Source organism: Podarcis vaucheri (assembly GCF_965113315.1).
Source record: "Podarcis vaucheri genome assembly, chromosome: 8".
Taxonomy (NCBI): domain Eukaryota; kingdom Metazoa; phylum Chordata; class Lepidosauria; order Squamata; family Lacertidae; genus Podarcis; species Podarcis vaucheri.
The window spans coordinates 29,554,480-29,577,918 of record NC_138766.1 but is presented as its reverse complement, the minus strand read 5'-3'; the positions used below and the strand labels follow the sequence as shown (position 1 = coordinate 29,577,918).

The following is a 23,439-nucleotide window of genomic DNA, read 5'->3' as shown; positions in this document are numbered from 1 at the left end:
ACAAATCGTTTGACTTGGGGCTTGAAAGTAGCTGAGCTGCTCTAACCCAAAGCATTTTGTGAGCAAGATGTTCAGGTTCTTTCTAGGAAGTGTGCTCTACACATTGACTCTTCTGTTCCATTAAGAGGGTAATTTCTAGTGAGTTGTACTATATGGGGTGTGTGTGTTTCTTTTAGTTGGGAAGGATTATATGTCCAGGTAGACGAATTTTTCATTTCAAAAGTTTGGAATTTTCATTTCCCCCAGATGCTCTTGGAGTTTTAAAAATGTAGATATCCTTTCCAACTTTGCGCCAATCGCCAGAGGAACTTGAGGGAGTAATATTCTGACATTGGTCTGAAGCTACTTTGTTTTTTGGTATATATTTTTGACGTCCTCAAAAAACCCTCCTAACTTGGTGGCATCGCACAGTCGGTACACAGCTGACTCGCTCACATTTCCCCTTTTATCTCCCTGCTTCCTCCCTTTCAAGAGGATATCAGAGACCGAGTTGCAATGACGGAGCCAACGGCCACAGAGAGGCAAAAGAAGAAAGGGCTTCCCACAGGTCCGAGTGGGAGAAGAGCTCTCCCACCCAATGTCTCCAACGCAGAAGAAGATGAAGTTCCTGAAATGGAGACGATTGGCTTGGTGCCGAGAGGATATAAACTGCAAGGTATGGCGAGGAGCCTCACAGTTTAGAAAGAGCAAAACGTGCTTCCCCTGGGACCTGCACCCAGGTTGGGCATGTTGCCAAATGTTGAGGTTCAGATGGAATGAAATAATTCCATTATTTTCCCAGAATGCATCTGAAAGAGGCTGTGGCTCGGTGGTAGAACAACTGTTTTGCATGCAGAAGATCCCAGGTTTCATCCCTGGCATCTCAAGGGCTGGGAGAGACCCTGTCGAGATCAGCCTGGAGAGCCAATGCTTATAAATGTAGACAATACTGAGCTATGGCCTGGCTCAGTTTATGGGATCTTCTTAAATTCCTAAAATGTGGATTTATTTTAAATGAGTCATGACTTAATTCAGATGGGAAGATAAAGGATCCTACATCCCCAGGGCTTATCCTTCATTATACACCTTTAGGCACCAGGCAAAAGTTCCTTCCTTTTTAACCAGGCCTTTGTAGATCTGACTAACATCCTATGCCCTTTTAAAATGTGGGGGTTTGGGGGGAGGCTATTGGGTTGTTGTTTTTATTTTGATTGTGTATTTTGTGGTTTTATATTTTGATTTTTTTCTGTGAACTGCCCTGAGACCTCCAGGTATAGGGTACCGTGCTTTTCGCCCTATAGGGCGCACCGGCCCATAGTGTGCACCTAGGTTTTTTTTGGGGGGAGGAATAAAGAAGAAAAAATTCTTTCCCCTCCAGGCACGGGGCTGGGGCGGGGGAAGCCCATGCTTCCCCCGACCCCAGCCCCCAGAACAGGCTGCTGTCTGCAAGCCTTGGGAGCCCGGCGGGAAGCCGGGCTCCCAAGGCTTGCAGAGAGCTGCCCAAAGCCCGGGGTGCACCCCGCTGCGCTCCCCAGGTTTCGGGCTGCAGGCTGCTGTCCGCAAGCCTTGGGAGCCCGGCGGGAACTCCTGCCGGGCTCCCAAGGCTTGCGGATAGCTTCCTGAAGCCTGGAGAGGGAGAGGGGTCGGTGCGCACCGACCCCTCTCGCTCTCCAGGCTTCAGCGAAAGCCAGCATTCGCCCCATAGGACACACACACATTTCCCCTTCATTTTTGGAAGTGGAAAAGTGAGTCCTATAGGGCGAAAAATATGGTATATAAATTCAACTATTTATAAGTAAGTAAGTAAGTAAGAGGGACGCGAGTGGCGCTGTAGGTTAAACCACAGAGCGTAGGACTTGCCAATCAGAAGGTTGGCGGTTCAAATCCCTGTGAGCTCCCATTGCTCGGTCCTTGCTCCTGAGAACCTAGCAGTTCGAAAGCACGTCAAAGTGCAAGTAGATAAATAGGTACCACTCCGGCAGGAAGGTAAACTGTTCTGGTTCGCCAGAAGCGGCTTAGTCATGCTGGCCACATGACCCATGGCCACATGTACGCCGGCTCCCTTGGCCAAAAAAGCGAGATGAGCACCGCAACCCCAGATTCGGTCACAACTGGTCAGGGGTCCCTTTACCTAAGTAAGTAAGTAAGTAAGTGTCCCTTGGAGGAGCAGAACTGAAGGGACGGAGGATATTGATTTATTTTTATAATATTTCTTATATACACAAACGACCACCAGGGTGGCTTGGCACAAGGGACAAAGCTTATAAGCAAGTGGCAAAAATTAACATTGCTTCCACTGATGTGAGATGGAGGGTACAGGCTGCCCTCCTGATTTTAATTAACGGGTGGTCATTTGCCATTTGGCTGCCTCTTGCAGTCTTACTACCAGGTGAACTTAGTGAAGGATGGCTATGCTACACCTCTGCTGTTGACGGCAGTGCCAGTTCCTAGGAACCACAAGTGGGGAAAGCATTGTTACGCTCGTGTCCTGCATGCAGGCTTCCCCAAAGCAGGGGTTGGGCTAGATGACCTTTGGGATCTCTTCCAGCTCTACAATTCTACGATGCTGTGAGTTTTGCCACTGTGACATCAAGCTGCTGGACTGGATGGGCCTAAGGCCTGGTCTAACAGCATTCTTCTGGTGGTCTTACAATTCAGGCAGATTTGAATGGGTTCAGAGAAATATAATCAATCAACCTTCTTAAAGACACATTTGTTCTGCTAGCACATCACATGAAACCAAACCATGGTTTAGTCTTCTTCTTCTTTGGCAATCACTCAAAGCCGAGTAAGATTGTCTTCCATAAACACGGTTTTAACAATGAGACTGTGGAGGCCAATTCTGGATCCACATATCCTTCCACAGTGGAGACATTGGTTTCCAGGCGGGAGTTGATTATGGTGTGGATTTGCCAAGCGTGCCTTCCTCTTAGCACGATTTCCCTTGCGTCCTGAGTTTGAGTGTCTTCAAAGCCCATGACACCTTTGGTAAAGGCTGTTCTCCAATTGGAGCACTTGTAGGCAAGTGTTTCCCAATTGTTGATGTTTATGCTACATTTTTTTAAGATTTGCCTTGAGACAGTCTTTAAACCTCTAATGTGAAGGTTGCTTTGGGTTTAGGGCAAGTTAACCATGATCTGTAGCCAATGTTTGCTCTGTGGTTACAGTGAAGGAGAAGAGACCTTAACCACTACCCCAGGTTCAGATGATATGGACATGGCAGGGAATTGGACCTGAGGCCACTAAGCTGGGACAGCAATGGCATCTTAGAGGACTGTAAACTATGAAAGTCTATAGGCACCCACAAGAAAACAAAAGGGTTGGGGTGGGTTGGAGTTTCAGCATGGTGAAACTTGAGTTCTCAGCTGATGTGAAACAGTCAGGCTGGATAGCTCAGTTGGCTAGAGCGTGGTGCTGATAATGCCAAGGTTGCAGGTTTGATCCCCATGTGGGACAACTGCATTTCTCCATATTGCATGGGGTTGGACTAGATGATCGTCGGCGTCCCTTCCAACTCTACAATTTTATGATTTTGCAGAACCCTGAAATCCAGGGTTAGGAACTAAAGGACAATGCATAGCCTTCTGCTCATGCCGCAGTGGGAGAAGGGGAAATTAGGGGTCCTCACTTCTTGCTGCAGGCTCTTCATGCTCCCGCAAAGGTATTATTGAAGGTCAGGGGACTCTTCCAAGTGGCATCCAATACAAAGGAAGGTCCAAACTAGCTGCTTCCAAACAGGTGTCACAATCTCTCCTTTCTAATGAAGAAAAAGGCAGCTGTGGGTCCCAGATCTACTGAGGGTCAGGGTCCACGGCTGTTTTTTTCTTCACAATAAAAGCCTTTAATTAAAAAGTGTGAGTCCTGTTTCGCGTGGCCTCAGCCCAGAGAGACTGCAGCAGGGGAAGGCAATGGGCAGAGCCTTCAAGTGTGCAAACAAACTCTTAAGTGCTCCACAAGCTTTTTGGGTTGCTGATCCAAGTTTCTCCTTCATTGCTAGTCCATTAAAAATTGCAGGGTGTTGTAATAGTCTTATGAAGTCAGAAGCCAGTCCCCATGGTGTGCTGTATCTAAGCTAAGCCAGAACAGCTGCACATTGTGTCCCTGCGTCTCCTCGCTTCCACTTCCTTCCTTTCCTTCTGCTTCACCCGTTTCCAATTTCAGAGACCATTCATCTGCTACACTGCAATGCATACTGCTCATGGACTGCAAATATTTATCTCTATATAATAAATAACAAATAATATGCATATCATGATGACGGCCTTCTTCCACTTTTACTTCTTCATTTCATCACCACCACATTTAATAACCAGTGTTTAAAAAATTTATTTTATTGGGTTTTTTTTAAAAAAACAACAACATTCCAAAGCATAAGCAGTACAAAGAGAGAGAAAAAGAGAGATACTTTAACCCCACCCCCCTGTCCTGCAGCTTTGGTTCACACACACAGAAGAAAAAAGCCATCACAATTTTACATATCTGCGTATCTCAGCATAGGGAGAATTAAGGTAAGTTGTCACTAAATGAAAAGCAGGTGCCCAGAGAAGTGAAAATACGTTGATAATCATTAGAAGGGTGAGATCTGCATTTGAAAACTCTTCTCAGTTTTGCTTATGGGGCTGAAGTACTGACACCTCCCTCACAAATACACGTTACTCCTGTGTAAGTGTACTCCATTCAAATAAAATCTTCTGCTTTTGGGTTTCTGCATTTGCCCCTGGCATTTTGCCAGAGCTGGCATCGAGGATGCAGGAGGGAATTACTCCTGCCACCATCCTGGTAGAAATCCCCGTGGGGGTTTCCTCGCATAAATTATCAACACTCATGTCGTGGGGGGGACGGACGTTGTTGTAAATTGGCTGCTGGCATGCGTACAAGGGAGCAAGGGGAGCAGATGGTCTTGGCGTGAAGAATCGGTGGGGGTATGATTGCGAGGAGAATCAGCTGCCATGGAGATGGGGAATCTCAGGGAGAGCTGGGCCACTGGGGACGCTGAGCTGAACACATCCCTGACTTGCTCCATGACCTCCTGGCTTCCCGCCCCGTCCCCTCCCGTCAGGAGGGAGTTAATATTTCAAGGTGAGGTGGCTCATGGACTCACAGGGTCGCATACTCGGAGCTGTGATGAATTTATTAGACAGCAGTGCACATTGATTCAATGCCTTGCAAGAACTTTTGCTGGTGTTTCTCTTTGAGGCAGGTTGAGATGTTAACATGAGACATGGGGCTGCTGCCAGAACTAGAGTCCTCCTTCCCCTCCTCCGTAGCACACAGTACATAGTTAAAGGTAAAGGGACCCCTGATCATTAGGTCCAGTCGTGACTGACTCTGGGGTTGCGGCACTCGTCTCACTTTACAGGCCGAGGGAGCCAGCGTTTGTCCGCAGACAGCTTCTGGTCATGTGGCCAGCATGACTAAGCCACTTCTGGCGAACCAGAGCAGCGCACGGAAACATCATTTACCTTCCCGCCAGAGCGGTACCTATTTATCTACTTGCACTTTGATGTGCTTTCGAACTGCTAGGTTGGCAGGAGCAGGGACCGAGCAATGTGAGCTCACCCCGTCACGGGGATTCGAACTGCCGACCTTCTGACCGGCAAGTCCTAGGCTCTGTGGTTTAACCCACAACGCCACCCGCGTCCCTTTTACACAGTACATAGGAAGTCTCTAACAACAATAACCATAACAACAATAACAATAACATCATCACCATCATTATTATTTCTACCCTGCCCATGTGGCTGGGTTTCCCCAGCCACTCTGGGCGGCTCCCAACAGTTTAAAAAAACAGAATAAAACTTCAAACCTTAAAAACTTCCCTAAACAGGGCTGCCTTCAGATGTCTTCTAAAAGTCAGATAGTTGTTTATTTCCTTGAAATCTGATGGGGGGGGCGTTCCACAGGGTGGGTGCCATCACCGAGAAGGCCCTCTGCCTGGTTCCCTGTAACCTCACATCTCACAGTGAGGGACTTTTAGAAGACATCTGAAGGCAGCCCTGTTTAGGGAAGTTTTTAATGTTTGATGTTTTATCGTGCTTTTAATATTCTGTTGGGAGCCGCCCAGAGTGGCTGGGGAAACCCAGCCAGATGGGCAGTGTATAAATAATAATTTAATATTATATCCTTCTAGGCTCACTTTGAGTCTATCGTTGCAGACCTGTTCCTGACCCCCCCCCCCCAGCACAGTGGCATGGTGGAGAAGAGCCCAAGCAGGGATAAGTATATATAGCTACACAAAGGGGACACAAAGGGGAGTGATCTCACAGAGTTCTCTCTAGCAAGTTCACAGGAAAGCTCTGTGAGCCTCAGCCCCTTCTGGCAAAACATGAATTGTTGATTTGACTGCATTTGACATCCTACAGATACTTGGCTTGCCAAAAAAATAGCCTGACTTGGCATGAGAAACTGCAGTTCCTGTGACCCCACTGAAATCATTGGGACTTCCTTCCAAGTACTTGTGCATAGAGCCAGCATCGTGTAGTGGTTAAGAGCAGTGGACTCATAATCTGGTGAACGGGGTTCGATTCCCCGCTCCTCCACATGCAGCTGCTGGGTGACCTTGGGCTCTGAAGTCTCTCAGCCCCACTCACCTCATAGAGTGTTTGTTGTGGGGGAGGAAGGGAAAGGAGAATGTTAGCCGCTTTGAGACTCCTTAGGGTAGTGATAAAGTGGGATATCAAATCCAAACTCTTCTACTCTTCTTCTTCATAGAAGTGCAGCCCTAGTATAAAAAACTGAGGGGGTTTTTTAAGCCCAAGGAACTTAAAAATCAATTCATACCCTGATCTAGGCAGCAGAATGAAGTTCAAATCATACTTTTAACGGCGTGGAAATGGTCAGCCGGGAATAGGTGTTATGGAGCTGAAACCGGCTTTCAAACGTGGTTTTATGATTATGATACCACATGATTAATCCTCCGGGAACCTATCAGCGTAGCTTTCTCTAGTCCACCCAAGGACAAGCCTTATTAGAGCGTTCCTGTAATGGGAAGCAGCATACAGGGCAGTATATTTTCTCAGGGCAGCCACAGGGCTCTTTTGTTTGACATTACAATAAGGGAGCTCAGCTGTTGCATTAAAATTTGATTTGGAGGTAGTGGGGATTGCCTCCAGTATGCATTACGGGCCTTCAAAGAGGCTGCATCATTCATGAGGCCTCATTTACGTCCCGTAAGGTCAGGAGTCAGATGTTCAGAAGTCGAGAATGGGAAATTCAAATGACTTGACTGGAGAGGGGCTGCCGTTAATAAGGGCCGTATAATTGCCTGCACGGTGAGGATGTTTACTGGTATTCCCCATCGCTATTAAGTACCTCCTCTCCCCACCAATGTATTTAGATAATAGTTGTTCATGCAGAGAACGGTCCCTGCCTACCATAAACACTGACAGGAAACTTGCTTCTCCAAGAACCAAGATGGTACCAGCCACACAGAAGAGGGAGTGAGCAGTAGGCTCAAAGTTTGGCAAATCGTTAGATAAATCTCTTAGGTAGCAGGTGTGTGTGTGTGGAACCCAGGGCAACTCAAAGAGAAATGAGTCTTTTCCGTGGGCACAAACTGCCGACGGAGGGCTTGTCCACACTTTTGCTTGTGTGTGCTACCTTACCTGGGGAAAACCTGCAATTTACCACTGACTCAGAACAAACGTCAATGGGCTTTTTCCTGCAGATTTAAGTTTCTTCTGGTTCAGTGGTAAACAGTGGATTTTCCTGGGTAATAATAATTTTATTATAATAATTTTATTATTTATACCCCACCCATCTGGCTGGCCTGCCCCAGCCACTCTGGACAGCTAGGACAAAAAAACAACATATTGGACCCATGCCAGAAAGCATGGGACAAGCAGAAAACCTCTTGGACCCATGCTTGGGAAAATTGAAACCCCGTGGGGAGAGGGAATGGAACAAGGTATCTTGAGGAAGGCAGGACTGGCCAGAACTCTGAACAGGAGCACTCTGCACTGCAACACTTTATTGCAGTTCACAGCTGAAGCTTCTAAATCCAATTCATCGTCCTGAGATCTATCCAGTTTTGGGAATCTAGACCAGCAATAGGGCTGGGCTCCTGGGTTCGTAAGCAAAAGTGAGCTCATTGACGTGAAATGGTGCCTTTTACACTTAAAGTGTTGACGCTAATGTTGAGCAGGCTTCATGTTTCTCAAGAGCCTTTCTCCAGTTTTCTAACAGAAATGTCTTAACTGAAGATAACAACAACAACAACAAACAAACAAATGAAAAGCAAACCTGCAATGCTATATATGTCATGAGTTGAACAGACAGTGGTGATAGCTGGAAAAGTAACATAATCAAAGCAAGGAGCAATGAAATAATAATGCAGTCAGGCTTCCAAAACCAAATCAGTCTGTAAACTGTGAAAGTTTCAAAATTTAGTAATCTGAAAACTCTCTCACTAAGGATTTTTTTCCTCCTCAGCCACCATTTCACAGACCCCCAAAATCACCCTTAGTTTATGTGGCATGTCTCTTGCTTCCTGCCCAATCGTAAAGCAAAATGTAAAAAATACATATGGGGGGGGGGCTCAATCCTAACAGAAAGCAGCCTGGTCCTCTGCTGACAAGTCGCAACTGCCCTTTAATGAAACCTCATCCAAACACTTGTACAGTATTCCATGGGAATCTCAAGTACTGCTAATATGGCTTTAGTTTCCTCCCCCCCCCCCCGCCGAATCATGAGGTCTAGAAACATGCTGGATGCTCAGCATCCCTTAGCAGCTACTAGATTTTGCCTCAAAAAACACAGGACAATCCTTTGGGCGAACATTTCTGGACTCCTTATCTAAATAAAAATTGCTAAAACAGATAGTTCAAGACTGATCTGGTTACACATTATAGAAGGATGCTAATCCTAAATTAAAAGCCATCTCCTAGCATCCATTAAGCAAAAGGGTCACTTTAACCAGCATTGTGTCTAGAGCCAATATCATAAAAGCAGCAATGTGTTGTTGATTTCATCTTCATTCCAGTGCCATATTTGTTGTGAAATTAAAAACAGCTATCAAAAAAGCAGCCAATTTGCATCATGTGCTAAACTTGAAGCACCCTTAGAGTAGACTCCAAAAAGAAAAGCAACCCCTATTCTGTCACGCAACAGATATTGATGCAATATCCTTTTGAGCAGGGATTTGGGAGGTAATGACAAATATGATAATACAATCTATTGAGTCCTGTTTCTGAATGCTAATCACTGTAGAGCAGCTGGGGGGAAAACACTTCCTTCCCCAGTACATAGAATCTCTACATTACACAGCCTGTAGGGAATTGAGCTTGTCCGGAGTTTCCAAGTCGTACTGGTAATCCCAGTGACATGATTTTTTTGATGAAGCACAGCTCTGCCCAATACATAATGAATGGCAGGCAGTAGAGACTTGGTAAGAAAGCTCCAGCCCAAAGGCAAAATTAGACCTTGTAGGGCTTAAACAAAAAAAGCTGTGTGCCTAATAGCTCCTGCACCATGAGCTGGCATTCAATAGCACTTGCAAACGTCACAAGGACTGGAAGACCTGAATTGGTTGTCAGAGGCCTGAATTCAAGCTGCCACTTTGCTTCTGTACAAGCCATGCCCCTCTAGTACTCCTATTCTTCTCTGACTTCTGATCTTTGGAAATGAATGAGGGAAAGTTTGAACCTATACAGCTCAGGATTGCTCCCTCTCATATTGAAATGCACAGTGATGAACTCTGCCTTTTGAACTCCTTCTCAGGAGCCACATCTGTGTTTGTGTAAGACAGGGCCTTTTTGGTTGTGGCACTCCATCCTTGGAGCATTTCTCCAGGCAAGAGAGCCTGAGGCCAATACTGAAGAACATAAGAAATGCCTTGTTGGATCAGGCCAAATGCCTATCTAGCCCAACATTCTGTTTGCTCATCGGCAAACCTGATGCCTCCGGGTAGCCCATGAGTAAGACATGAGAAGACATGACGCCCAACAGCTGGTTTTCAGAGGCACACTGCCTCTGATACCAGAGGTAACAGACAGGTGATAACCATTGATATGATAGCCATATCTTATATGAAAAAGCCTTATCCTCCTTGTGTCTTTGAGGGTCCAGGTGAGTATTTGCCTAGGCTCTATAGATCATTTGCATGGTAACTCTGGATGCCTGCTGCTCAATGAGCTTAATCTTTATATTGCTGTTGTTAGAATTTATTTGCCACCCTTTACCTGGGGGTCTCAGGGTGGTTCACAGAATAAAATCAAGATAGAAAACCACAAAATACATAATAAAAATAAAAACAACCCAACAGCCCCCCCCCAAAAACCCACATTTTAAAAGGGCATAGGATGTAAATCAGATCAACCAAAGGCTTGGTTAAAAAGAAATGTTTTTGCATGGCGCTTAAACGTGTACAATGAAGGCGCCAGGCGAACTTCCCTGGGGAGAGCATTTCACAGAAAGGGAGCCACTGCAGAGAAGGCTGTTCTCATGTTCCAACCCTCCGGACTTCTCAAGGAGGAGGCATATAAAGGAGGACCTCAGAAGATGATCTCAGGGTCCAGGTAGGTTCATATGGAAAGAGGCGGTCCTTGAGGTATTGCGGTCCTTGAGTTGGATTTAAGTTATGATTGCCCTGCAAGTGGGTTTTTTAATTTTTATTTTAAAGAATTAAAAGGCAGGGCCTGAAATTTGTGAGATAAAATGGTAAAGGGAAAGGAAGTAATTCTGGGAACCAAGTGACAAGAAGGAACTAAAAACGCCATGTTGGTCGTCTCTTTGTGCACCTGCAGATGTTCTGGAAGTGCAGGACGTCCATTTGTTCAACCGTGAAGATGACATTAATAAGAGAGAACACCACACGGAGCGATACTACAACCTCAAGCTGATTGTGCGCCGAGGGCAGCCCTTCCACATCCAGCTCACATTCAACCGCCCGTACAATCCAGAAAAGGACCATTTCTGGATTGAGTACATTATAGGTAAGTGTCAAATGGTGATGTTCACCACCACCCTTCTCTTCGCTGGATTATTATACTAGACGGGGGGGGGGGGAATGGATGAGATGGGAGTGGAGGAGGGTGTCCTTACAGATGGCAAAGACTGCTAGGTATGTAGAAGATATTGGCCTTTGCTTTGAAAAGCAAAAAATAAAGCAAAAACAAATTATTTCTCAGCGCTTCAAACTGGGGTGGGTGGGACTATGCATCTACATTTGAAATGAGCCATGGCAGGAGACAGAGAACATTGAGCAATTTGCTTATTTATTAAATCTGTATACCACCCTTTGTCTGTAGATCTCTGGGTAGTACACAGCATAATAATACGAGATAAAAACACAAAATACATAAAGGTTTGTCCAGGCAGAAAGTGAGTGGAGTGAGTTCCAACACAAATGAACTGCAGCCTCCGTAAATCAGTTGTTAATGCCTCACCTTTCCTAAACACTATGGGGCGGAAGGAAACAAAATGGTTTGGTTTTAGACGTAGCCATGGTTTAGCGTTACAAGAACGAACACCCTACATTTCATGTGAGGAGGAGACCAGAAGCTTCCGCTTCCTGTTTAGAGCTAACCACAGTTCCCTGTGCCATCCAGGAAGAGGAAAGTTCACATGAAGAACCCTTTTGAACCCAGAGATGAGTCAGACTGGGGTAATAAGGAAGGTTAAAAGAAGGCCAGGAGATTCAGACATGGAAATGACTTGCCTTGCGTGGGAGGAACAGAAAGAAAATGCTGGATTATCTCTTGAATTTTCACGATTAGTCGAGGGCCACAGCTAGCCTTGGATGTTCCAAAAAGGCTTTTGCTGTTTCAGATCATCCTTCCGCCTGTCAAAGTAGTGGTCCCATCTTAGGCAGGCAGCCAGTGGCGGAGAGCAGGGGGTGATGCTTGGGCTAATCATATAATCATTGATTCTAGGGTCAGATTTCAAACCTTCCTGATCCTCTTATAAAATAGAAAAACCTTCTCTTTGGAAAGTGCCTCTCCACGGGGGAGTCCTGCTGACTAATCCCAAAGAAAATAGCAAATCGCATTCCCTGCCCATCAAATCTCATTTTAATAAGGTGCCCTGAAAGAGGATGAGCTTGGACCTCTTCAGAAAATGCAAATGGACACTCATTGCAAGATATGCATGCCAGCTGGCATCTGTTTGCTCACAGGGAATGATGAATGGCCAAATCCTAGGTGATGCTTGCATTAAATCTGGCACTGGGTTCAGGGGATTCAATTATGCATATGTAGCCAGTTCCTGGCTGGCTGGCATGTATTTGGATCAGCCCTGGCCTCAACAAAGGCTCTCTCTCTCTCTCTCTCTCATCACAATGGCACACCGCAAAGCTAAGTTGCACAGAGCCTTGGGGCATGTACAGAGTTCCAACCAGAACGAGCATCTCAGTAACATGAGCACCTGGTAATCATTAGTACAGTATACTGATCTAAAGACTGAAGTTCCATTTAACTATCATGGATTATTGCCATTTTTAAAAATCCATGAACTGTCACAATTTTTACAGCCATCCAAGCTAGTGGCTATTGCTACATCTTTTTGGTAATGAGTTCTATGAGTTTTTATTGTACAAAGAAATAGTCCTTTTCTTCTTTGGTCAGTTCAGAACATGCTGCATGTTGCATCGATTACTTGCTGATTACTCAATGCTTGATTCGTAATGGAAGAACAGTCTGCTTATGAAAAACATTTGTGCTGTGTTACAGTTGCTGTTGACTAACAAGCTAATTCTGTGTGCTGCAGTTATATAGGGCAGTATTCAACCACATTTTACCTAGAGTAAATCCACTGAAATTAATGTTACATTTGCATTCTCTTCCTGCATCTGAATGCCTGCGAACTACTGAGTCCATGACATTTGTGGCAAATTTACTATTCAGTCTACATGACTTACTGATGCAAATCTTTCTCCACAGCCGTCTCCCCTACTGTTATAAACTCTTTGAGAATTATTTTTGATTTGACATTTAATTTGTCTACCTAGGAACTAGCTGTATTTTTGCATTTGTATTATTGTCTGCCCCCCCCTTTCTGTTGCTGCACAATAATCGTGTAGCCATTTATTAAATCTGCTAGTTAGGAATTAGCATGCATTTAGCTTTTTCATTTCTATATGGTGAACAGGTGTGCCTTTTCAGGTTTTCCTTTCAGGTTCTTTTTCATTTGGAAGGAAGGATAGTCCATGTATGTTTGGATAAAATGTATTGTCAATTGAATAATACAGACGGAGTCGAGAGAGAAAAGAAACTCCAATAAGACTTTACTGAGGAAGACTGAATAAAAACAGTGTATAACTTGAGGAGAATGAAACAGAGAGGTTTTGTCTTTCTTACTTGTACATATCAGGGAGACATTCAACTAAACATACAGAGGGAAACTCCCTCAGAAGTATCTAGCCAATCAGATCACATGCCACCTCACGAAAGATCATGCCATGGCCTAGGTGCTAAGCAACACCTCCGTCCCGCCTCCTGGCTAGCTGACTTAGTACAAGTTTATTAAATTTGTGAGGTCCATGCCTTTACACAAAATACCATAAAACATTATTAAAAGATAAACAATAAAATTATAAAAGTAAGCTAAAATTCATGCCATGCTGTCCCAGCAAGGAAACTACCCAATAAACCCCACCATTCAAGGAAGAAGATACAGCAACAGGTTAGGAGAGCAATGGGAGGGACCTCACCGTTTCATCTGGGAACCATACCCTAGTTTTCATAGCCTTCACCACAAAGACCGCTACCACGTGAGAAATCCGTGGATCAGCGTCCACCAGTAAAAACTTTACTTGGTCCTCAGAGTTGACTATTGATTTGGGAATAGTTTGTAACATCGCATCCCTGAAAGCCGAATAGATGGGACAATACAGCATGTAATGTATGAGATCCTCTTTGGTTCTCATATAACAAGGACATATACGCTGCTCTACTGGGATTTTTGCGTATCTGCCTGACAGATAGGCCGTAGGAATGGTTTGAAAATGGGCCATGGTAAAGGCTCTCCGAAGAGTGGGATTGGTGATATTCGCCAAATAATTGGCGCAGGTTTTGACTGCTTTCAGTCGGGAAACCAGTGGGAGGACCCTAGGATCTGTATTTTTGTGATACCTAACAAAGCATCTCTCTCCAGGATCCATTTCCGGACTTTGTCCGGGCTCCACAGTTTAAGGATATTAAACTCCGGTAGGGTGTATCTAACCAGGATCTCAGATAAGTTTTGGCGCCAAGTGGTGTTCTTTTGAAAAGATACAAAGGCTTGTTTGGCCAATAAGGTGTTTGAAGTGTTTGCAAGGTTGATGTAAAATCGTAGGAATCTTAAAAGGCTAGCTGACTTACTGATAACAGAAGTAACCCTTAAACAAGAAACTGAATTACCCCTGCTGTTGCACTTTCAACAAAAGGAGGTTGAATCTTGGGTAGCATTAGAGAAAACCCAATACATAACTGGGTTTTCACCATGAATTCCTTGGTGAACTACCCATCACATTCCATTCTTCCCTATTCCCGTTCAGGGCTCAGATCTGGTAACTTGAGTCACCACCAAACAGCTGCTAAATATGGGTGGGAGGCATGATGTGCTCTGCTGCTTTGCAGGAATGGAGAGAAGTTGGAGGCATGGAGACGCTGATCCCACCTGCCATGTTCCCCCTGCAATCTGCAGGACTCACAGCAGAGATAAGAAACCTATGGCCCTCGAGGTCTAGTTGAACCACAACTCCCCTCATCCCTGACCATTGGCTGTGCTGGGTGAGGCTGAAGGGAGTGGAAGACCAACAACATCTGGAGGACCAGAAATCCCCCATCTCAGATCTGCAATTTAGCCTCATCCCTTGGACACTCTTATTCCAGTGCATACCTTACCCTCCTACTGTTGGGCACAGAGCACACAGATCCCTGTCTGCTGAGTATATCCATAGTAGGCGATGTTGTGTCAGTTCCATATCCTTACTGAAAATATGAGTCCTCCTAATAATGGCTTGTTCAAAAGGCAGCTATAAGATCACATCAGTCTCCCCTTTTATTGTGTCTTCCTGGGTCTGATATTAAATCTGTTGATAAATTTATACGCCACCTCCTTGCATTAATGATCTTTTTCTGTGGACGGCTGTAAATCTTCGGATCCATTTGACCTCTGCCAAACTGGCTTCTTAAAATCCATACATATTGGTCTAAACGCCCTAAACACTTTTGTTATAAGCCAATTGACTGATATACATAACAGCATCCATAAAAGAACTCTTGGGTTAAAGTCGGCATTTTCTTGGCTCCTGTATTTCTGTAAATCCATGGGTTGTTGGACAAAGATAACTTTGTCTTTGCTGTAAAGAAAAGGTGAGGACAGACCTATCTGGGCTGGCTGGAATAAGAATTCTCTATAACAGTGGTGGGCTGAAGGCAGGGATGTAAGAAGGGAGCATTTTTATTTACTCCTTAATATTTGTTATAGAATCCAGAATGCGGCAGCTAGACTGGTGACTGGGAGTGGCCGTTGGGACCATATAACACCGGTCCTGAGAGATTTGCATTGGCTCCCAGTACGTTTCCAGGCACAATTCAAAGTGTTGCTGCTGACCTTTAAAGCCCTAAATGGCCTCGGTCCAGTATACCAGAAGGAGCATCTCCACCCCCATCGTTCAGCCCGAACACTGAGGTCCAGCACCGAGGGCCGTCTGGTGGTTCCCTCACTGCAACAAGTGAGGCTACAGGGAACCAGACAGAGGGCCTTCTCAGTAGCGGCGCCCGCCCTGTGGAACGCCCTCCTATCAGATGTCAAGGAAATAAACAGCTATCCTATTTTTAAAAGACATCTGAGGGCAGCCCTGTTTAGGGAAGTTTTTAATATTTAATGCTGTATTGGTTTTAACACTCGATTGGGAGCTGCCCAGAGTGGCTGGGGAAACTCAGCTAGATAGGCAGGGTACAAATAAGAAATTATTATTATTATTATTATTATTATTATTATTATTATTATTATTATTATTATTATTATTGAATCATAGTATTGTAGAGTTGGAAGGTACCCTAAGGATCATCTAGTTCAACCCCCTGAAATTCAGGAATACGCAGCTCTCCCATATCGGGCCTGAACCTGCAACCTTGGTGTTATCAGCACCACGTTCTAACTGACTGATCTATCCATGACTCACATGAATCACTGTTTCAGTTCCACCCAGTATTTACTCATCTTGTTGACCAGCGTGGCAAAATTGCATAACTTATGTAATTTACATTGTAATTATGATATTCCACCCCATGCAAAAGGCCGTCCGTTTCACTGCAAAGGAATTCCCGTGCAAGTGGAGAGGAATAGCAATCCATTGCATATCGTTTGTGGACTGAAAGTGGCAAAATCCAATAGGATTTTCTGAATTGATTTCTGCTCAGGACATGGGATGAATAAGTGAACATGGGCAATTTCCACTTCTGTTTCTGTTGGCAATTTCCAGCATCCCTAGCTGAAGGTAAATTAAGATCTACTGGGAGACCTCTGGGCTTTTTGTAGTCTATCAGCAAGGGTGTTTGACTCCCAGGCGTTGCAATAGCAAAACTACCTTCCCTACCTAAATGAGGCTGTTGAAACGAAGAAAACTAACCAGGGCTGAGTGGACTTTTGTGAAAGAACTGTGAGCTCAGGTTAGTTCTGGTACCGAAAACAAATCCCTAGGTTTAGAATGTGCTCAGGGGCATTCCGCTCCTTAATTCTGACTTAGGGTGCTTGCAGGTGGTGACTATTTTTGGGTTGGCTGTCAGTCAAATACCAACAAATTCGGATTGCGCTCTTATAGTCAATTGAGAGGTTTTGCACAACAAATTCACTTCTCCCAACGACTGGACTTCCTGTGATATGGAAAGTGGTGGGGAAAGGCACTGGAAAGTGTGGGATATTTACATTTGCTGGATCAGGATGAGTATCAGAATTGCCCATTGTGGTCACATATTTGTCTTTCCTAGTTTAGCAGCTGGCACGCAACATATTTTTTTTTGGGTGGGGGGAGTGAGTGTGGTTCACATATTTTAGGAAACAATGATTCAACAGTAATAAATAACAGCTTTTTCAAAGGGTGGAGTCTTTTGCAGAGTATGAGAACAATATGGTGTCACAAAGACCACCATTGAATTAATGAGGAGTCTTCTTCTTCTTCTTCTTCTTCTTCTTCTTCTTCTTCTTCTTCTTCTTCTTCTTCTTCTCATTTAACAGAAACTTGGGCGTTTGATTAATTAGCCATGCAACACTTACCTGAAAATGGCACGATGTGAAAAGCACATTTTTTCTTTAAAAAAATTGTCATAATGAGTAAGATGTGTGCTGGCTGGGGCTGAAGGGACTTCTGGTTCAAAACATCTGGAGAGCTCCACTGGTGGAGGAAGGGGGTGCGGTGGAGGCGGTCCACCTCGAGTCTCATCCCTGAGGGGGGTGACATCACCGTGCCACCCCCCTGGGGCTCTTGCCTCGTCCCCGGGTGCACAACATGGTCTCTGCTCCTGGTGCCGGAGCAGCTAGCTCCGCCTCTGGAGACCACTAGAATGGCAAATACTAATAGCTGTTTGACACCATGATTAAGAGCAATTGTGACAGCGATTTCTGTACACTTTGACAAAACAGAGAGAGCTGCAATTGTGCCAGGGGAGGATCAGTCTCAGGTCTTCAACCTATCACCTGTTGCCCCATAGCTGAGACTTATAGGTACAGCTGCTGAAGGCATTGTGTATACTTTGGTTTACTTCTCTGGTTTTATTTGTGGAATTAACTGGGCCATTTCTTTTAAGAGAAGGGTGGGAAACTGCAGATCCCCCAAGTGTTCCTGTTTTCCAGGGACAATCCCAGATTTACAGAAGCCATCCCAGTTTCTGATTTGATCCCAGTTTTCCTTAGGATGTCTCAGTTTTCCTTAGGATGTCCCAATTGTCTTCAGAGAAATGTTGAAGGGTATGGAGTTATGCGACCCCATAAGGCAAGGAGATAAGTAACTATACAACTTTTAGAAGACAAGGCAGCCCTGTATAGGGAAGTTTTAAAATGTTTAATATTTTATTATGTTTTTATATATGTTGGAAGCTGCCCAGAGTGGCTGGGGCAACTCAGTCAGATTAGCGAGATATAAATAATGAATTGATGGAGATGGAGATGATGATGGAATAGTGGACCCTCCAGATATGAACTTAATTCGTTCCGGGGTCCTCACGTACCCTGAAAAGTCCGAAACATGAGGCGCTGCTTCTGAACACACACACACAGTGCGATACAGCGCTTCTGTGCACGCACAGGTGTTGTGCAGAGCGTTTCTGCACATGCACGCACGGCAAAATCTGGAAGTATACACTTCTGGGTTTGCCGCGTTCTCAACCCGAAAGTTATGTTACACGAAGGTAACGTAACCGAAGGGTCTACTGTATGTTCATCAGAGAAATCGGAGAATATGGAACTGGACGAGACTGGTGGGCCAGATCCTTATCTCCCTTACCCAGCCTCTGCCCCTGTGGGCCACACTTCACAAGTGAGTGGGTGGCCCAGGTGTCACACACCTGACATCATAAGGACATCAGCTGACATGGGACTTTTGTCGGGACTTCAAAGCATGTCACAAAAAGCCCTGCACAACTCTGAAGCACTGACAATCAGCTGGTTGCCTCAACTTCAAAGCGTCATGAAGGACTCTTTGCAAGGAATCATAGAAGCCTAGAGTTGGGAACATGAGGATCATCTAGTCCAAATCCCTGCAGTGCAGGAATCTTGCCCAACATGGGGCTCAAACCCAAGACCCTGAGATTAAGAAGTTTGCAAAAGGCATTGTGCTGTGCTTTGAAGGCCTGCCGGCCAGCTGATAAATAATGCTTTGGAGAACCCTTTTGACTCAGCTCAGCTGACTTTTTACCTTTCAACACTGGACGTCATCTTTGATGTTAGGTGCTTGGCAAGTAGGCGTGGCTTGGCAGAAATGGCCTATTAGGTCCAATAAGGAGGCCCAGCATGCCCCATGGGTCAGAGGTTCTCCACCAGTGGCGTAGCGTGGGGGGTGCAGGGGGGGGCCAGCCGCACCGGGCGCAACATCTGGGGGGGCGCTCGCACTCGCAGCTCTCTGCCCCTACCTGGCTCACTCTCTCTCTCTCACTGCAGTGCTGGCTGTGCGAATCCGATCCGATCCGCTGGGTCACCGCCCATTGTGGAGGGGTGGGTGCCAGGCGTGCAGTGCGGAGAGAGAGCGAGGGACTATTTGGGGGAGGGACAGTGCAGCGGCCGCCCAGCGCAGCGCTGAGCGCGGGAGAGAACCACACCAGACCAGACCAGGCAGCAGCAAGAAGAAGCTGGCAGCGGCGGCAGGTTAGGGGTTAGGGGGCGCAAATTACTTGCCTTGTCCCGGGTGCTGACAACCCACGCTACGCCACTGTTCTCCACCTCTGTATTCATAGTACCACCAGAGGGTGGCAACATGAGAACGGGCCTTCTCTGCAGTGGCTCCCCTTCTGTAGAATGCTCTCCCCAGGGAAGTTTGCCTGGCGCCTTCATTATATACCTTTAGGCGCCAGGCAAAAACGTTCCTTTTTAACCAGGCCTTTGGTTGATCTTATTGACATCCAACACCCTTTTAGAATGTAGCTTGTGGGGGGCGGGGCGGTTATTGGGTTGCTGCTTTTGGTTTGATTTTATATGTTGTGGTCTTGTTGTGAACCGCCCTGAGACCTCCGGGTATAGGGCGGTGTATAAGTTGAATAAATAAATAATAATAAAGAATATTCAAAATGAATTTTGGTGATACCCCCTACTCTTGTCCTCCTTGTAGCATACCCTCCAACATTTATCTGATGCAAACAGGGATGTGCTTTTCAATTTTACAATTTATACCCTACTAATCTGACTGGGTCGCCCCAGCCACTCTGGGCAGCTTGCAACATAAAACATAATGAAACATTTTTAAAAACACCCTTCTCTATATGGGGCTGCCTTCAGATGGCTCAGGGGTCAGATAACTGCATACCTTCCAACATTTCTCTGATGGAAATAGGGACTCCGCCGCCGCCGCCTCCCATCTGAGAAAGCAGTTTTGGCTATTTATACCCCTGTCACAATTATTATATTTCCTGGACGTGCCTGGAAGCCAGTGATACGGATGAAGCGTCAAATAAATAATTAAATAAAGAGAGGGAGAGAGCCCTATCCTTATTATCTATCTGATCTGTGGTGGTGGCTGGGGCGGGCAGGAGGGCGGGGCGAACACCTTCTGCATTCAAGAATACTGCTTGAAGGGCTGAAGAGGAATATCTGGAATGGGAAGCAGCAACCAGGAAGCCCGTATACAGCTGTTGTTTTGAGGCTTGCTTGCTCCCTCTGCTGGTTGCATGGAGCCAGGCACCCTTGGTTGCTGAGCTTGCTGTGCACAAAGGCTGGATGTGAGATGGATGAGATTGAGGATGATGTAATCGGAACCTTGTTGCTGGCAGATGGGAGCAGCACCGCTATCCCTTTTCTTCATAGGTTCTGAAGGGTTTTTTGTTTTTTTGTTTTTGGTACTGCTTTATATAAGCCCGCAAGCTTCACCAGCAGGGATGTAAGAAATGTGTGTATGTATATTTCCCCTGTTCAGGAAGTGATTACTCTACTGTACCAATGTGCAGGCAGGGATTTATTTATTTATTTATTTATTTCATTAAATAAATACCGCCCTTCATCCATAGATCTCAGGGCAGTTCGCAATATAAAAATACAAGATAAAAACTCAAAACGCATAATAAAAACAATGGCAACAACAAAAGCCACAAACCAACAACACCCCTCCACGAGAGCCAATGTGGTGTAATGGTTAAGAGTGGTGGACTCGTAATCTGGTGAACCGGGTTCGATTCTCCGCTCCTCCACATGCAGCTGCTGGGTGACCTTGGGCCAGTCACACTTCTCTGAAGTCTCTCAGCCCCACTCAGCTCACAGAGTGTTTGTTGTGGGGGAGGAAGGGAAAGGAGAATGTTAGCCGCTTTGAGACTCCTTCGGGTAGTAATAAAGCGGGATATCAAATCCAAACTCCTCTTCTTCTTCTTCTTCCTCCTCCCACTCCCACAAACACATTTAAATGGATATAGAATGTCAACCAGCCTAAGGCTTGGTTGAAGAGGAATGATTTTGCCTGGCACCTAAAGGTGTATAATGAAGGCGCCAGGCAAGCCTCCCTGGGGAGAGCATTCTACAGAAGGGGAGCCACCGCAAAGAAGGCCTGTTCTCTTGTTGCCACCCTCCGGACCTCTCATGGAGGAGTCACACAAAGAAGGGCCTCAGAACATTATCTCAGAGTCCAGGTAGGTTCACATGGAGAGAGGCGGTCCTTGAGGTATTGCGGTTCTAAGCCATTTAAAGCTTTATGTCAAAACCAGCACTCTGAATTGGACCCAGAAGCTAATCAGCAGTCAGTGCAGTTGGGTCAGGATTGGTGTAAAGTGCTCGAGCCATCTTGTTTTGGTGATCAATCTGACTCCTGTATTCTGCACCAGCTGAAGTTTCTGAACCACCTTCAGAGACAGCCCTACACAGAACACACTGCATTAATCTAGCCTGACTATATAGCAGGTTAGGCTATCCCTGTCCACATAGAGGCAAAGCTGATGGAAGGCACTCTGCGCCACTGAAGCCACGTGAGCCTCAAGCGACAGCAAAGGATCCAGAAGTACCCCCAAGCCATGTACTCACTCCTTCAGAAGGAGTGTAAGAGCAAGAGCAGGAAACCTCCCAGCCATCTGGGCTAGGGAACCGCCCACTAACAGTGCCTCAGTCTTATCTGGATTGAGCTTCAATTTGTTGGCTCTCATCCAGTCCATGATCAAGGATAAAGACTTGTCTCTGCTGCCCCCAGAGGGCAGGAGGACTAGATCTAATGGTCTTCAGTTGCAGTAGATTCTGGTTAAACATGAGGAGAAATGTGTTGATGGTAAGAGTGGAGGCAATTACCTAGGGATTGTGGGGGTCTTTGTTGGAGGTCCCTGAGCAGCCATTTCTGTGGGATGGGATGGCTCTGGATTTTCTGCCTCAAGCAGGGGAGATGGCCTGGAATACTTCCAAGGTTCTTTCTAACTCTAGGCTTCATTAATAGTTGCAGTAGAATGGCTGTTCTGTTACACGATGTGATCATGCTTTATGCTGAACAGGTTCCAGAGTAGCATCAGTGTCGTTCGAATTGTATTTATGCAAGGTGCCTTGGGGATCCATCTGGTTCAAAAGTTAGGATAGATATAATAATCTTGATGGAAACTGGGAATAGAAGAGAATTTTGTCCAGTCTGTGTTGTAAAACAAACCAACCTAATTCACACCTTCCAGGCTACCACATCAATACAAAAACAATTCTCCTTTTGATTTTGCACTTCTCCAAATTTGGTGAAATATTTCTCAGCTCAGTGCACCAAAATGCATTCCTCTTTCAGAAGAAAATGTGTTTAGGAATGTGTATATTAAGATACTCTATGTGTTAGATTGCCATCAATGCTGGAGGGATGGAGTCAATCTATGGTTTTAAAGGCTATTTCTTGTTTAATGGGGTTTTATCTGTGATAGTACATTATTGAGATACAGAAATTACTGTTTTAAATCAAGTACTTTATTATGTTGTATCCCAACAAGGTATTGGTTTTTTTTGAGGAAGGCCATGTTAGAAATATTTTAAGTGAATAAATGTACACAAAACTATTATCTTGATCTACATATGTAGTTTGAGTTCAGAATTCACTGGATGCAAATAGTAGCCTAAAGATCAATGAACAAATGATGATGAAAAGCTTGAATCAAGAAGCCCTAATTATGCAAGGCTCTCTCTTTTTTACGTTCAGCTTGATTCGGCTTCAAATTACCCCGTTTCTAAATATAAATGTCAAAGATTAAAGCAACCAAAAGGGGCTGTGATAACAAGCTGCATAAACAAACTTTTCAGATACGCTCCTGCTTTAAATCTGGATCATTTTTGCGGCACTGAATACTGAGCATGCACTTTGCAGTTTTAAATTGTTCCCACAACCCTCAAGTACCAGATATTTATCTGTCTATTTGCTCAACGCCATCAAGGCGCATGGCGTCTTACAGAGTGCATGAGGAGAGTTGTCTACCCCAAGGAGCTTCCAGTAATCTCAAATCTGACTGGAGGAAATAGTGGAAGGGGAGGGGAAGGAGACAGGAGTAAGCACAGAAAAAAGGTGTGATCCAATTACAAGTGTTTAGGCTTTTGCTGTAGCAAGGAGGTGGGAGTTAGGAGGTGGAGCGAAAGACTTCATGATACAGGTGGGACCTGAGAGGTGTGGCATCATGCAGGGAGGTAGCCAGGTCCTCCACTGCAGGTTGTTGGACTCGATGAGCCTTGGGACCCCTCCAGCTCTACAGCTCCATGATACAGGGCAACAGGAGAGAATGGGCAGAGGTGTTTTTTCCCCTGGACTACGGCTCCCATCATCCCTTATCAGTGGCCATGCTGGGTGGGGCTGATGGGAGTTGTAGTCCAGAAGCATGTGGAGGAGGCCATGCTTATTATCCCTGG

At 45.4% G+C, this 23,439-nt stretch overlaps 1 protein-coding gene and 1 long non-coding RNA gene across 2 annotated transcripts in view; both read left to right on the top strand.

Annotated features, from left to right (window-relative positions):
• The window catches only part of LOC309538862, a 91,699-nt gene that overhangs the window by 9,904 nt on the left and 58,356 nt on the right, over positions 1-23,439 (top strand). The gene's annotated exons all lie outside the window — the stretch shown is intronic.
• F13A1 (coagulation factor XIII A chain) overlaps positions 1-23,439 on the top strand; it is an 80,511-nt gene that overhangs the window by 143 nt on the left and 56,929 nt on the right. The window contains exons 2-3 of the mRNA XM_082234374.1: positions 473-655; positions 10,722-10,910. Coding sequence (XP_082090500.1) covers positions 496-655; positions 10,722-10,910 — 349 coding nt within the window. The 5' untranslated portion in view covers positions 473-495. The remainder of the gene's footprint in view (positions 1-472; positions 656-10,721; positions 10,911-23,439) is intronic.